Below are 15,523 nucleotides of genomic sequence, written 5' to 3'. Positions count from 1 at the left end.
TGGCCGCTGAGCCTGCGCGTCTGGAGCCTGTGCTCCGCGACGGGAGAGGCCACAGCAGTGAGAGGAAAAAAAGTCTATATTCTAAGATTGTGATCACACCAAATATATAATTCTGTGTTCTTCATTTTAAGTTTAATATTATAATGTATTTCTCCATATTTTTACATATTCCTCTCAAACATCATATTTAATGGCAGTATAATTCTTCAATAATTTCTTTTTCCTTTCCCCTTTCTATTTCCTTCTTTTTTTTTGTCTTCTTCAAGGATTCAGTAAATTATGGCCTATGAAGTTAATGCCTGTTAAATAGGATCTTGGCTAATATGGTCTGTATTTCAGTGACCTGGACGCATCTTACATGATACTAGAAATGAAATATATCTAATCTATCTATGTAAAAACCAAAGATGTATTTCACTAGTGACAGAAATGAGGTCATTGGGGATTTTGGAGTGTAGCAGTTCTCACACTGGTCACACTGGAGAGTGTATCAGGCTCACCTGGAGGACTTGTTAAAACACAGATGTGTGGACCCCAGCCCTTGATTCTGACCTGCTAGGTCTGGGACAGGGCCTGAGCATATAACAAGCTCCTAACCACAGACCACACACTGAGTTGCTCTGACACGTAAAACCAGGTTTGGTAATAGTTTTTACACGCTCACCTAACTCTGCTGTTGGTAATTTAATATAGGCAAACAAGTTAGTAGGCCCCATGCATGGGTCTCGTATTGGTCTCATATGTATTGGCCATCGATGGCATTGATTGGGGGAGACATCAAGCTATGTGTTAACATGAAAAATTGCAGTTAAACTTTCAGGTTCCTTTTGCACTCATTTCCCTGCTTATTGTAAATGGGGGGAGGGGGGCGGGAGTCAAGTACAGTTTTTTCCCAACCATCCGTACGTAAATTGATGCAAATTTAACGGTGACTTCTTTTTGCCATCACCAGCTGGGGTCCTTGACCATTTCTCTCTCTGATTGCTTTCTTGGGCTTCACACTAAGCGTAAGACAGAAAGTCTTTTAAGGTTTGTCCTTGCTTAGCATCTGGGCCCCCTGGCTTAACTGCCTGCAAAAATGCTCTGCTCTGGGGATTGTGGAGGAGAAACTTTGAAGCTGGATGTGGACCACACCCACCCCGCTCACAGCAGTTGTGCCTCAGAGAATGAAAACCAGTGTTCCGTAAATGAATTATGCAACTCTGATGTGGATTGGGGGTGGAATCAGATTGTCTCCCAAAGCAGAATGCAAGTCACTTTGTTGTCCACAGCCATTTTCCGTTGTGTGCACAGTTGCCTTCCTAGGACATAATGTGTTCCTGGGGATTTACACTGCACTGAAACAAGCAAGCTCACAATCCACAAAGGCCATATTTCAAAAGTTTTTTTTTTTTTAGTGTGTTCTCCCCTCTGGTAAGATGTGGGCTGTGTACACGGAGGAGTGATGTTTTCCAGGACTCCCGAGGATATGAAATCTGTGGGCAGTTCCCCACTCCTCTTGCAGGGTCTCTTTTATGTTTTCAGGCAGAAATCCCCATGGAACTGAAGATAATTATTTTTTATTTTATCTTCATCACACAGGGGGTTCTTTCAAGTAAAACGGCTTCCAGTTTGATGGGACAAAATGGATCTTTTCGTTTCCCCTGAGTCTCATTGGCATGAATGACAAAATAAACCCTTATAAAACACACCGTGTGGAAACAGTCATTTCGTTTTTTGAGATAAACTTTGTGGACTCCTCCATTCGGCACAGGCTGATGGTGAAAATGCAAAGGGAGAATTCAGCCCTGCCTATTTTCAACTACCTTGGAATCTCAAAGTGTCCTTTGGGACCAAGTGGCCAGTGTGACTTAGGAGAATGCTCTCCGGGGAAGACACAGATTTCATTTTAAGAAAGAGAGGAAGGAGGGCTGTGTCCTGGTTCTTTTGAGATGCTAGGATTATCCCTACCATGAAAAATAGTAGTTTCCCTAGCAACAAGAGATAAGATAAGATGCTCATAAATTTTCCCCACCTACTCATTTTTTAAAATGCTGTGAAGCAGATGGTTTGGATAGTGCAGGTATTCCAGAGTCTAATTTACTCAGTGTCGATAGAAGGAGCGTAAATATTGAAGTGTTTGTGCTCTGCAGTTTGCAAAACTGCAGCCTGACAACTCTTTCAAAGATGAGAGCTTTCCAAAGATCCAGCCTCTCTATCAATAATCCAAACAGGATGTTGGCAAAAAGAAAGCATCGGAGGACCCAGATCCCTTAGCCTGTGTGAAGGAGATAGACAGGGCAAAGAATTCAGTGTGCTTGGTAGCACAGGATAAAAGAAAGCAAGGCTGTCAGAAGGATAACTAGAAAGAAACAGAGGTCCAGTGTTCAAAGTTGTTAACCGTTGGGTACTGGCAAGAAATCTTTACAGAATCTATTTATTTTACATAGCCACGCAATTCAGCGTTGGACAGTGCCGCTTTCAATGGTGTTGCTTATTGAGGCGTGTCTTTGCATTTCATCAGCTCGATGGCTTTTCTTTGCCTAAGCCGGGTGCATCATGGTGGATACGGTTACTTGGCTTTATGACGTGTGTGTATAGAGGTGCGTAAGGAGACAGGCTCACCCTGGGTCTCAGGTGGGAAAGGGCTACAAGATGAGGATTTTCACTCATAGGTCAGAAATGGAAAAGCTCTTTGTCCCTTGCATTGTAAATGATTAAAAATGATTTCTGGCTTGTGTTTGTGCACAGTGAAAATTCCGGTTCCTTTAATATTTCTTTGGTGCCTGTAACCTAGATTCTTACTGTGCTAAGACAAATATGTGATACACGGATAAACTTATTTCTTTTGTTTTATTTTTATTAAAATTTTTTTTGAGGTATAGTTGTACGATATTACATGTTTCAGGTGTACAATATAGTGATTCACAATTTTTAAAGGTCATACTCCATTTATAGTTACAAAATATTAGCTATATTCCCTGTGCTGTACAATATAAATTTTGAAAATGAAATTTGAAGCATTCATATATATCTGTTTGTAGATATATATGAACGTACATACTCATTCCCCCCCCCCTCACTCTCAATGGGATATCCACCTGGATCATGTGTCTCTTTTTAAGACATACAGATTTATTTTCCTTTTATATACATTAAAGGTAAAATACTGACATACATTCTTTAGTTTATTCCAGGAAAATGGCACAGGAAAGTACCAGATAATTGTACGTCTACAATGAAAACGATAAGATAGCTTGGCAGGCAGGATTGGCTGTGTTTCGGTTCTGTCAGCCCCGAATACGGTTTTCATTGTTCTTGGCTGAAGTTTCCATTGTCTGGTGAATACGAGGAGTCTTTTGCTGAGATTTGCTGCATCCGGGATGATTTCCAGACAGTTGTCAAGTGTAACTGATAAACACAATTTAATTTCCTCTTTTTAAGAAATAGCTTGAATGTATGCTGATACTTAGGTTGAAAATATGTCAGTTTTCCATTTTATGAGGGCTGTGAAGTCCACGATTGTTTGGCTCTCATGGAATTCATGCCTTCCAGCCCATCTCAAGCATGTCCTTATGAGTTGATGCCTTTGGGGTCCCCAAAGGGGACACACTCCATTGTTCAGCTCTGGTCAGTCCTGCTTGTTTATTAGGCATGATGATTAAAGTGGTGGAGAGCTTGGAAGAAAAATTCTCCAGATGGTGAGCTTTCCAGTCCACATTCATGAAAGCTTTTGGGAAGACTCCAACTTCTATTTTATTTTAAGGGATCAACTTACATTATTTCATGAATGAAATGAGACGTTGGGCTGAAGATAAACTATTCTACTGCAACTCGTAGCAGCCATAATACATGGTTGAAGGTATCTGGATTGCCGTAAACTCTCTCTTGATTAATAGCTGATGGGTGGTTGATTTTTGGGCTGTGAACAAATTAACGTAACAAAAATATGGTTTATATTTGCAGCTTGGATTTTGGGACACTCATATAATAGTCCTGATGTTAGATACAATGTTCAAGCTGGCATTTCAATTTTAGGCTACTGTGTATACCTTCTTGGGACAGTGTAAATGCAAAATGATCATGTGACACGGATTCGGATGTGCAGGACAAAGGTGTGCATGATATGGGGCCTTCGAAAATCATTTTCCAATATCCATGTTTTTGTTTCCCTTCAGAGATGTGTGCCTTGCAACGATATTACTAAAGTCTTTCAGCAATGACTTTCGACATACTTTTGAAACAGGACGATCAAAAAAATTCACCTAAGACATCTGGGCCTGTGTCATTCCATGGGGCCAAGTAATAATTAGAGAAATTTGAGTCAGTGGCATTTTAAATTTTTATATATATATATATTTATTTATTTATTTTTATTGTGCTTCACTTTATTGCACTTCACAGATATTGTGTTTTTTACAAGTTGAAGGTTTGTGATAACCTTGTATTAAGCAACTCTATTGGCACCATTTTTCCAGCAGCACTTGGTGACTTCATGTCCCTGTGTAATATTTAAGTAATTCTCTCAATATTTCAAACCTTTTCATTATCATTATATTTGTTTTTTTTAAATTTTTATTGGAGTATAGTTGCTTTACAATGTTGTGTTAGTTTCTACTGTACAGCAAAGTGAATCAGCTATACGAATACATATATCCCTCCTTTTTGGATTTCCTCCTCATTTAGGTCACCACAGAGCCTTGAGTAGAGTTCCCTGTGCTATACAGCAGGTTCTCATTAGTTATCTATTTTATACATAGTGTCAATAATGTATACATGTCAATCCCAATCTCCCAATTCACCCCCCCCCCCCACCTTCCCTGTTTTTTCTTAATAGCAGTCAACTGTTTGTGGTCTCTTTGGTATCCAAAAGAATCACCTTTGACTGGCCTGATGCCCTCATTCTGTTTTTCTTTCCCTTCCAGTTTTATTGAGGTATAACTGACATATAGCAATATATAAGTTTAGGGTGTAAAGCATAATGAATTGACTGACATACATCACGAAATGATTATCCAATACGTTTAGTAATAACATCTATCATCTCACATAGATACAAAATTAAAGAAATAGAAAACAAAGTTTTTCCTTGTGATGAGAACTCAGGATTTATTCTCTTAACAACTTTCGTATATGATATACGGCAGTGTGAATTATATTTGTCACGTTGTACATTACATCCCTAGTACTTATTTATCTTAAATTTGAAGTCTGTTCCTTTTGAGTCAGTGTTATTTTAAAGAGTGTTTCAAAAACTGTTGGGAAGGAATCAAGGTTGTGCTAATAAGTTGCTTGAGTTGGTTTTCCTGTCTCTCTCAGTTTTGCTTTTATTACATCCTATTTTAAATTAGATGGCAAATAGTGATTGCGGTCCAGCCAGCGTGTAGGGTTAGATGTCTCTGACAGGCACTTTTGCTCCTCTCTTGGACTCGTGTGCGCCTGCGTCACTTTTCCATTTATTTTTACGGGGATGTGTTCATATTCTTTGACATTGCACGTCTCCCCTCCTGATTGTTCCCTTATGTGCCCTTTCCCACATTTAAGCAGTGATGTTCTTGTGAGCTCATTGCCTCACTGCACAAAGCAGAAAATAACAGGAGGCTTTCCGCCTAGCTTTGGTTTCCAGGAGCCGCAGGTCCTAGGGAACTAGAGGGCTCTTTCTTGATGGAAAATTTGGGGAAGTTTGTGGGTTGAGGAGAGATGGCTTTCCCAAGAAGCTAGAAGATATTTGTTGGGGCCCCAGGATGGCGGAAGAGGAGGTGTGGATAGGAGGGCTTTCCGGGAGGCTCCCTGTCTGAGACCGCCCACTGAGAAGAGGAAATGACCAGGGACACAGGTGGAGGGAGCCTTTGAAGGCTCCGTAGAGATGTGGGGAACCTGCCGGAGCAGCAGCTTCTGGCGAAACACCCACTTCAGGCGTGGCCATCGTGAGCCGTGTCTCTGGGAAAGGGTCACTCGTCTCTTCTGTTAACAGGGAGTGGGGCTGTTTCTGGGAGGGAATTTGGGGGTTGGGGATGCTCAGGCTGGTCCAGGTTAAAATCCTCCCCCTCTGTCGCAGAATCCTACTCTTTTCTCATTAAAGCTCTGGCTTTGACTTAGAAATCAGGCTACACGTTCAAGCTGTCTTGCCGCTCTGCTACTTATAAAATGAGAACCTGGGCCTTATTTTCAGCACAGTCTGCCCTGTGGTTGCTGGAGATGAGTGTCCTAAATCGGTGAATAGCTTCCCTGAGCCTGTACATTTCTTGCAAAGCTTCTAATGCCATCAAGAGAATTCCTCCTGCACTTAATTAATCTTTGTAACTATCACCGTCCCCTCTCCAAACCTCAGCTTCCACCCGTGCCTCCTCTCCATTAACCACAGGTGAGGCCTCGGTAGCTACGATGCCCCTGCATGCCACAAGCGATCACCGTCCTGTTCGTGATCAGTGATCAGGTCCCTATTGCTGTCAGACTGGCCACCCACTTCCAAAATCCTATCTTGAGGGTCTGCTTCCTGAAGCCACTGTTGGTACCAACTGTCTTAGGTGAGATTCTCTGAGAAATGGACCTAGAGCCAATAGCTTGTGTAGAATATTTAATTGAGGAGTGAAGTCCCAGGGAAGCAGAGAAAGGGAGAGAGGAATGTGGTAGGCAGAATAAAGGTCTGCCCAAAGATGTTCTGAAACAGCGCATGTGATATCTTACATGGCAAAGGTGCCCGATGAGGCACGAGGCCAGGTCTTGTCAAAGTGTGCCCTGAGGGACTCAGCCTGAGTCCGCCACGCTGGTCACTGCAGTGGAGGCTAGGCCGATATGTGGCGGACAGCCTCAGGGACAGATGGGGCCAGGAGGACCCAAGGTGAGTGATCCATAAGGCACACCATCTGAATCAGGCAGAGGAAAGGGAGGATGTTCTAGGACAGGTGCCTATGGGCCATTAATGTTGGGTTCCTCCGGGAAAGTTCTCACAAACACGTTCTTAAAAAAAAAAGAAAAAAAAAAAAAGATCATCCAAGCTACTTACAACATCATATTTAATCTTTAAGAAGAAAAATTTTGACCTGAGGTATGCCTATTGGATGACTTTTTTTTTTTTTGCGCGGTATGTGGGCCTCTCTCCGCGGCATGTGGGATCTTCCCGGACCAGGGCACGAACCCGTGTCCCCTGCATTGGCAGGCAGACTCTCAACCACTGCGCCACCAGGGAAACCCTATTGGATGACTTTTAAGAGCTGACATTTATGATACAGGAAGAATAGGTCTTATACTTAGTAGGTATTAGATAAAAGTGTGTTCAAAGAAAAAAATGCAAAGCAGCTCTTTTTCTCCTCACAGCAGTTCATTTGATAACTTAGGATTATTATTCCTGGTGGTGATTTAGTACCATCACTAAAATGACAGGGAGGAGTTTTATATTAAGGCATAAATTCACAAGGACAAACAAAATAATGGAGACAACAGCAACAAATTTTTGGAAGTTGCCATTGGTGGCAAATGACTTAGCTGACCTGAGAAAGCTGAGCTCTAAAAAGCAGTGGGAAAGCAGTAAAGCAACTCAGTCTACAATGCAGATTTCTCAAGATATTAGGAATTTGGTGGCATAAAGAATCTCTGAAAATGGGTAAAAAGATGGGACTAAAATCAGAGAGCTGCTTGTCATTTTTGGTAAGAAGCAATTAAAACCCCAGATCATCACTCTGCACAAACAGGAAACGGGTGTTCCCCACCCCAGAAAAATCAGAGGTGTATCCTCCAATGAAAGTTGAACAGTGGGTCTCTAGACTGGGGGAGAGTGGACACAGATGAGGGTAAGGGCGCTGTTCTCTAGCTGACACCTCTTCTGTACCTGAACCTCTTATCCTCACCTGTCCCTTGTTCCAGCTGTGTAGGGCTCTAACCAACTGGGCACCTCACCTACTCCCATGTGACTCAACTTTCTTTCCTGAGATTTAACCATTGAAATCATTGTGAAACTCTTCTCAGCACCCATATCACACATGTACAACCTGAAAGTGAGGAGCTAAGCCCAGTGGGGCAAACTTATTTTTTTTTGCGGTATGCGGGCCTCTCAACTGTTGCAGCCTCTTCCCGTTACGGAGCACAGGCTCCGGACGCGCAGGCTCAGCGGCCATGGCTCATGGGCCCAGCCGCTCTGCGGCATTCTTCCAGGACCAGGGCATGAACCCGCGTCCCCTACATCGGCAGGCGGACTCTCAACCACTGCGCCACCAGGGAAGCCCCCAGTGGGGCAAACTTTTGATCAAAGGGAAACTGGAGCAATGCATAAATTCTCTCCCCTTCTTTACCTTAAAGGAATGGTCCTGAGATACAGTAAATGCTCCTCGGGCTGGGGCCCCAAGGATTAACCAATGCATCCCACTTAGAGGCACTCAGTTCAGTATGTTCTCAAACTGGCTCTCGTCCCTTCACTGCTTCACTCACCCATTCCTCACTCCCCCTTTCTAGGACTGTACCCCCAGTCAAACCAAAGCACAAATGCCTCTGCTTCCATTTCCATTTTCTGTGTTTAAATAGTTGTTACCAGAAGTGGTCCTAGAGAGTATTATTCACCTGATGGCAATAAGGTCCCACTGCCAATAGTAAATCACCAATAAAATTAATAAGGCTGTAAACTCTTCATCATCAGCACTCAGCACGTAAGTGAGAGAGGAGTCCCTGCTCAGAGAGGAAATAGCTTATATGCCAAAAGGACCTGAAGGACCTGGTTAGGATGTATGGGCAAGAATTGGGACATGTGTAAGAGTGTATCTTGAGGTAGTGTATCTTGACGGTGGGAGGAATATAAGGCTAAACAGGGCATTATGGACCTGGAGGGATGCACTTATGACATGGGACTCAATGTTCTGGCAATGTTCTGAAGCTGGTCCTAATAGCTGGTTGGATGGTTCTTTAAAACTTAGACATGATGACAGTCTACTATAAATGAGATAGAGATGCTTGTGGATGGGCATTAACATAAAAAGTTGACTGGAACAGCTCTGATCTGCTATACAGATACCAAATTCAGCAAGGCAGCTGCAGTTGGGTCTACTGTCAAGTTAAGTAAATGGTCATCCCCCACCATTTTCCATGATTTATCTTGTTTTTGTCAGTGGTCAGAAAGGTAAATTAAATGTGGGGGCAGATATGATGGGCCCGTCATAAATCCCATCATAGAGTATGCCTAGTCAGTGCAGTAGAGGAAAAAGGAAGAAGTAAAAGACAGATTGAGGGGGACAGGGGAAGAGTAAAATTGTCTTTATTTGTAAATGACATGATCATTTACATAGAAAAATCCTAGGAATTAAAAAAAAAAAAAAAGATACCAGAACTAATCAGTGAGTTTAACAAGGTTGCAGTATACGAGGTCAAACATACAAAATCAATTTTATTTCTATATACTAGTAACGAACAATTGGAAAATAAAGGTTTTTTAAAAAAAAAATACCACTTACTGTGGTAACCAAAAATGTGAACTTCTTAGGGATAAATTTGACCAAAGAGTTATAAAACTTGTACACCAGAAACTACAAAATACTGTTTAAAGAAATTAAAGAAGACCTAAAGAAATGAACAGATATATCATGCTTATTGATTAAATGTCTCTACATTGTTGTCAATTCTCCCCAAATTGACATATAGATTCAACAAAATCCCAATGAAAATCCCATCAAGCATTTTTGTAGAAACTGACAAAATGAATCTAAAATTTATGTGGAAAAGCAAAAGACCGAAAATAGTGAAAATAATTTTGAAAAAGAACAAAGTTGGAAGATTAACACTACCTCATTTCAAGACTTATTATAAAGCAACAGTACTCAAACATAGATATACTGATCAGCACAGAAACTGACCCATGCATATATGGCCAATTGATTTTTTTAAAAAGAAGCCAAGGTGATTCAATCAAGAAAGAATAATCTTTCCAGCAAATGAGGCTGATACAATTGGATATCCAAATAAACAAACCTCAACTCTTACATTTTACCACAACACAAAAATTAACTCTAAGTGGATCATAGACCTAAATGTAAAAGTTAAAACAACAAAACTTCTAGAAGAAAACAGAAGCAAATCTTAGAGACCTTGGGTTAGACAAAGATTTTTTTAAACAAGTCACAAAAAGCACAAGCTATAAAAGAAAAAATTTATGAGCTGGACTTCATCAAAATTAAAAACTTTACACTTCTATAGACACTATTAAGAAAATGAAAAGACAACCCACAGACTGGAAGAAAACATTTGTTAATTTTATAATTGACAAATGACTTGTATTCGCAGTATATAAAGAGTTCTTACCAGTCAAGAATAACAAGTCAAACAACCCAGTTTTTAAAATATGAGCAAAAGACTTAAAGAGATATATCACAAAAGAAGATACTGACAGCAAATAAGCCATTAAAAGATATTCAGCGTCATTAGTTATTAAGAAAATGTAAATTAAACCGCAGTGAGATATACTATACACCCAATAGAAAGGCAAAAATTAGAAGACTGACCACACACCAACTGTTAATGAATGAACTCTCATACAATGCTGGCAGGAATGTAAGATGGAGAAACTCTAGAAAATAAATTAGTCGTTTCTCAAAATGTTAAACGTACATCTACCATATGACCTAGCCAATCCACTCCTAGGTATTTACGGAAGAGAAGTGAAGGCATATATCCATACAAAGATCTGTACATGAATGTTCACAGCAGCTTTATTTGTAATAGCCAAAAACTGGAAACAGGCATGTGAATAAGCAAATTTTGGTATATCCAAACTTCAGCAATATAGAGAAATGGACTCTTGATACACACAAAATTGTGGATAAGCGTCAACATTATCATGCAGGATGAAAGAAGCCAGACACAAAAGAATACACACTACATGATTCCATTTATACAAAATTCTAGAAAACTGCCTTGGCTTCTTTGTCAAAAGTGACAAAAAGCAGATGAGTGGCAGCCTGAAGAAGCGGGTGGAAAAGGGATAGATTACAAACAGACATAACGAAACGTTTAGGGGAGAATAGAAATGTCTGTCATCTTGATTGAGGTGATGGTTTCACAGGCGTTTGCAAATGTAATAACTAATCCAACTGTAAACTTTAAATATATGCAGTTTATTGTACAGCAATTATACCTCAATAAAGCTAATTTTTTTAAGTTTATCCCAATTCTGTAAAGTTATATTCCTGGTTATTCCATGTTGTCTCCCCTATTATAGCCTCTTTGAGGACAGGATAATGTATCAATAAATGTTCTTTAACTAACATTAACTCCTGGGTTGGTCTCTTCAATACTGACAGACTTTCCCCTACATAAATCAAGCAAATGACACCAAGAATAAGCCCACTCAGATTCGCTAGGTGTGAGGAACAGATTCAAGATGGCCCCATGATATCCACACCTCCTGGTATTCATGCCCTTGTGTTATCCCCTCCCCTCGAGTGTGGGTGTTACTTGTCACTTGCCTCTAGCCAATACAATATGACAAAGGTGAGAGGATGTATGTGATTACATGTATGTAGTTACACTCATGAGACTGTAGCACTGGTCTTGGCATCTCCCCCTCCCTTGCTGGCTCTGAGGAAGCAAGCAGCCATGTGGGGGAAGCACAGGACAGGGAACTGTGGGTGGCCTCTAGGAGCTGAGGGCAACCTACAGCCTACAGCCAGCAGGAAACTGAAGCCCTCAGTCCTACAACCTCAAGAAACTGAATCTGCCAACAAGCATGTGAGTTTGAAAGCAGACCTGTCCCCAGTTAAGCCTCTAGATGAGAATCCAGCCCTGACTGACACTTTGATTGCAGGCTTCCAGAGAACCCAGGTAAGCCATGACCAGAATCCTAACCCACAGAGACTGTGAAATAACAAAAGTTTGTTGTTTTAAGCCGTTAAGTTTGTGGCACTACTGTTTAAACAGCAGTAGATAACTAATACACTAGGTTTGTACGTTTATGAGAGGAGGAAGCAGAATAGAGGAAGGGGAAATGCATTGAATATTCTAATAGTGTTTTCTACATCTAAATACCATGATTTAAACTACTATCAATTGTAAGATAAAAAATAATCGAGTTGAGGAGATCAAATTATTTCTTTCAGCTTTTATTTGTCTGAAAGAGAAAAAGTGAAGAAACATTTACATAGCTTACTTTAAGGCATACCATATATATAAGCTGTAACAAATCTTATAAACACAAATGAAAACAGCTGGCCTAATACCTTTAATTTACTTTCATGGTATGTTTTGTTCTGCTTTTCAATAATGAGCACATTTGCGTTTGAGAATTGTACCAAGTTCTCCGAAATGCAAGCAAAGCCTTCCAGTCACCTCCATTGACCACCTCTCTGGGAGGAATGAGAGCATGCTGGAGGACAGCTTACTCTGTTTCTCCTCAAAGACTCCAGAGAGAAGGGCATTCAACTACACCACCTTCCGGCACTCTGAAATACCACAACCAGACAGCTGGTTCCGTGGGAAATGCACGAATGTATGTATCCTCCTATGTCTTTGAAAAAGCTATTCCCCAATGTCACTATACCCTCTTTTCCAGTCCCCAGTAATCACCCCAATAGGGTTTCTGTGAGATGCGGGAGCAGTTCGGGTTTGTGTGCTTCTTTCAGTTTTCTGTGAATATAATCTCCAACATGGAAAAGGATCGTGAAAATGAGCCCAGGCAAACCTTCATCCTCAGAAGTTCTGTTTTCTGCCTTGATATATTTTCAGAATCAATCATCGGTATAGCATGGGCAATTAATGTGTTCTCTACTTTCTCTTGTGTTTTTTGCAGTGGCAAGTGTGTGTGTGTGTGTGTGTGTGTGTCTTTTGGTTTTTGCTGTAAGGTGGCCCTATAAATTAGGTCATAAAGGAAGTCACTGGAAATCAGGATGCATTCCCTGAGAAGAATGATGTAATATTTAGTGTTCTTGCTGCTGACCAAGACGCTCAGCTTAAAATAAAGATTTTATGAATAAAACTTTGTTATAAGAAACCAGATAAAATAATTTAAATTCTCATAATTATTAAAATTAGGAAAATAATGTTTCACATATTTTAAATTTGTCTAAGCATATACATATTTAGCACACGAAAGCCTCATACAGTATGTGTTCAATACATTAAAATAATTCCACACACTATTTAGGTTTATGTTTGGCCTGAAATTTCTGTGCTAGCTAAAATAAACATTTCAATATTTAACAAAATTGTCTGCCTTCAGAGAATTTAGATAAAACATTATGTGTATATGGGAGTCAAGGAAATGATGGGTGACAGCCATGTAGGGCCATCTCATTTTTTTTTAGATTTCAAAGATAGTTGAAAGTAATCTTTTTCTTTCAACAAGTTTCATTTTAATGAATTCGCTTCTCTATAAAGTGGAACCATTCCTGTCATAAATAATAAAGTAAGCAAATAAACATTAAGAGCAGCTAGTGGGCTTCCCTGGTGGCGCAGTGGTTAAGAACCCGCCTGCCAATGCAGGGGACACGGGTTCAAGTCCTGGTCCGGGAAGATCCCACATGCCGCAGAGCAACTAAGCCCGTGCTCCACAACTACCAAGCCTGCGCTCTAGAGCTCGTGAGCCACAACTGAGCCCACGTGCCACAACTACTGAGCCCACGTGTCTAGAGCCCATGCTCCACAACAAGAGAAGCCACCACAATGAGAAGCCCGCGCACCGCCACGAAGAGTAGCCCCCACTCCCTGCAACTAGAGGAAGCCCACGCACAGCAACGAAGACCCAACGCAGCCAAAAAATAAAAATTAATTAATTTTAAAAAAAGAGCATCTAGAATTTGAAGATGTTACTAAGAACTTTAATTTTAATAATTTAAGAAAAAGAAGTCTTTTAAGGATTATCCCCAACATTATTTGAATATTCTCTTTATATTAATAAGCATGTGTGTGTACCACACACAGAAAGAGCAACAATCAGGGAGTGAGAGGAAGTGAGAGAGAGACAGAGAGAGACAGAGAGAGAGGTTAATTGAGTGTGTATATGAAATGAAGGTAAGTTTCAAAATGGCAGTCCATGGGGCATGAGCATAAGGGGTCTGGCATAAACCACAGCCTTGATGGAGAGGTTAGAGGACTGACCATGTGGATGAGATTCAGAACTTTCCATATTTAAAATTTTTTGGCCTTCTCCTTCCCCTGCAGCTTCCTTGTATTACTGCCCAGCACCTGCAGTATATTATCCTCCAGAAGAAACAATAAAGGAGAATTCAAGGCCTTCAGGAAGAGGGACAGGACTAGTAAACTTCATGACAGTCCTCAAAGAACAGAAATGAAATAGTCATCCTTGCCTCAGAGCCTGGCCTCTCTGATAGAAGTGAGGACCAGTGATGGGGCAGCTGCAACAGAATAATGCAGAGCAGCAGAGAACATCAAGACGGCCATCCCAGCACCTCTCTGCCAAACCTGGATTTGCTTACCTTTTCCTGGAGCCTAATGTTATCCCACACCTTGGTGCACACCATACACTCAAATGCGTCGATGTAGTTGTCCTGCTTGATGTCCTGCACCCCCCATTTCCGTTCCCTGAGAGCACTGAGAAGTCGCTGATTCGAGATCTCACCCTTCAGCTTCCATTCTATGTAGGCCTGGTACAGTCTGTCATCGTGATCCAGCTGTCTGATGTAACGTGCCAGTTCCCTAGGGTGAGAAAATTCTGATACCAGGATAGCACTTCTATTACTTGGAAGCCAGTCTGCGATGCTGGGTGATCCGTAATACACAGGGACGACCCCCAGTTTCAGAGGTCTCCAGAACTTCTCAGTGATGTAGTCATCGCAAACCGCATTCTCGAAAGCAAGGATAAACTTATACTGGGCAAGGATCCTATAAAAGTCACCAGCGTCCATAGAGGCTGGACCGTTCAGCTGCTGAGGGAGAGCTTTGTTTCGCAAACACTCGCCATAAGAATCGACCTCAATGTACGTCATCAGCTCTCGAACGTAGCTGTCTCTGTCTGAGGGTGGGTCACAGTCGGACTGTACGTACACCAGAGGAGCGAGGCTTTTTCGAAGGTTGTTTTTGGACTGCAAGGGGACCAGGTATCGGAGTGACTTCAGGACTTCTGTGCCCTCCAGGTACTGGGTAGTTAGTGGCAGGTGGGAATGCCGGCTGAAGGTGGCCGTGTAGTTGAACAAGGTGATGACTGGCTGGTGAAAGAGCTTATAATTGTTTTTTGGAGACTCTTCATGAAAAAGGGCCCAGTCATGATGGGCTTTCCGAGGCAGAGGTAAGCTATCTATGTTAAAGTCAGTACCTAGGAGAAGAAAAGACAATGTAGTGTGTCCAAAGAACTCTGGGGTTTAAGTTTGAGTCCACCTGGTAAGATTAGTATACAGAGGAGTTTGAGGCTATAAATAAGTAGCATATTACAGTGTCTGCAAAATGCCTGGCAGTCAATCATGAAGCTTTCACCCTAAAAACTGCTCAGGGAGAGAATCATCAAGGAAAGGGACCCCCTCTCTCATTTTATGAAAAGGGAAATGGGAGAAGTGTCTATCCTGATTCTAAAGAATTTATTCCACTGCCTCCTGGCTCTTCTTCCAGAGGCATTGCC

At 41.3% G+C, this 15,523-nt stretch overlaps 1 protein-coding gene across 1 annotated transcript in view; it reads right to left on the bottom strand.

The window, feature by feature from the left end:
• Positions 1-14,320: 14,320 nt before the first annotated feature.
• The window catches only part of POFUT3 (protein O-fucosyltransferase 3), a 63,377-nt gene continuing 62,174 nt past the window's right edge, over positions 14,321-15,523 (bottom strand). The window contains exon 4 of the mRNA XM_007450750.1: positions 14,321-15,223. Coding sequence (XP_007450812.1) covers positions 14,340-15,223 — 884 coding nt within the window. The 3' untranslated portion in view covers positions 14,321-14,339. The remainder of the gene's footprint in view (positions 15,224-15,523) is intronic.

This window comes from Lipotes vexillifer, unplaced genomic scaffold, assembly GCF_000442215.2.
Source record: "Lipotes vexillifer unplaced genomic scaffold, Lipotes_vexillifer_v1.1 scaffold74, whole genome shotgun sequence".
Classification (NCBI taxonomy): Eukaryota; Metazoa; Chordata; class Mammalia; order Artiodactyla; family Lipotidae; genus Lipotes; species Lipotes vexillifer.
Note: the sequence above shows the minus strand (reverse complement) of the source record. Positions and strands in the feature narration are given on the sequence as shown.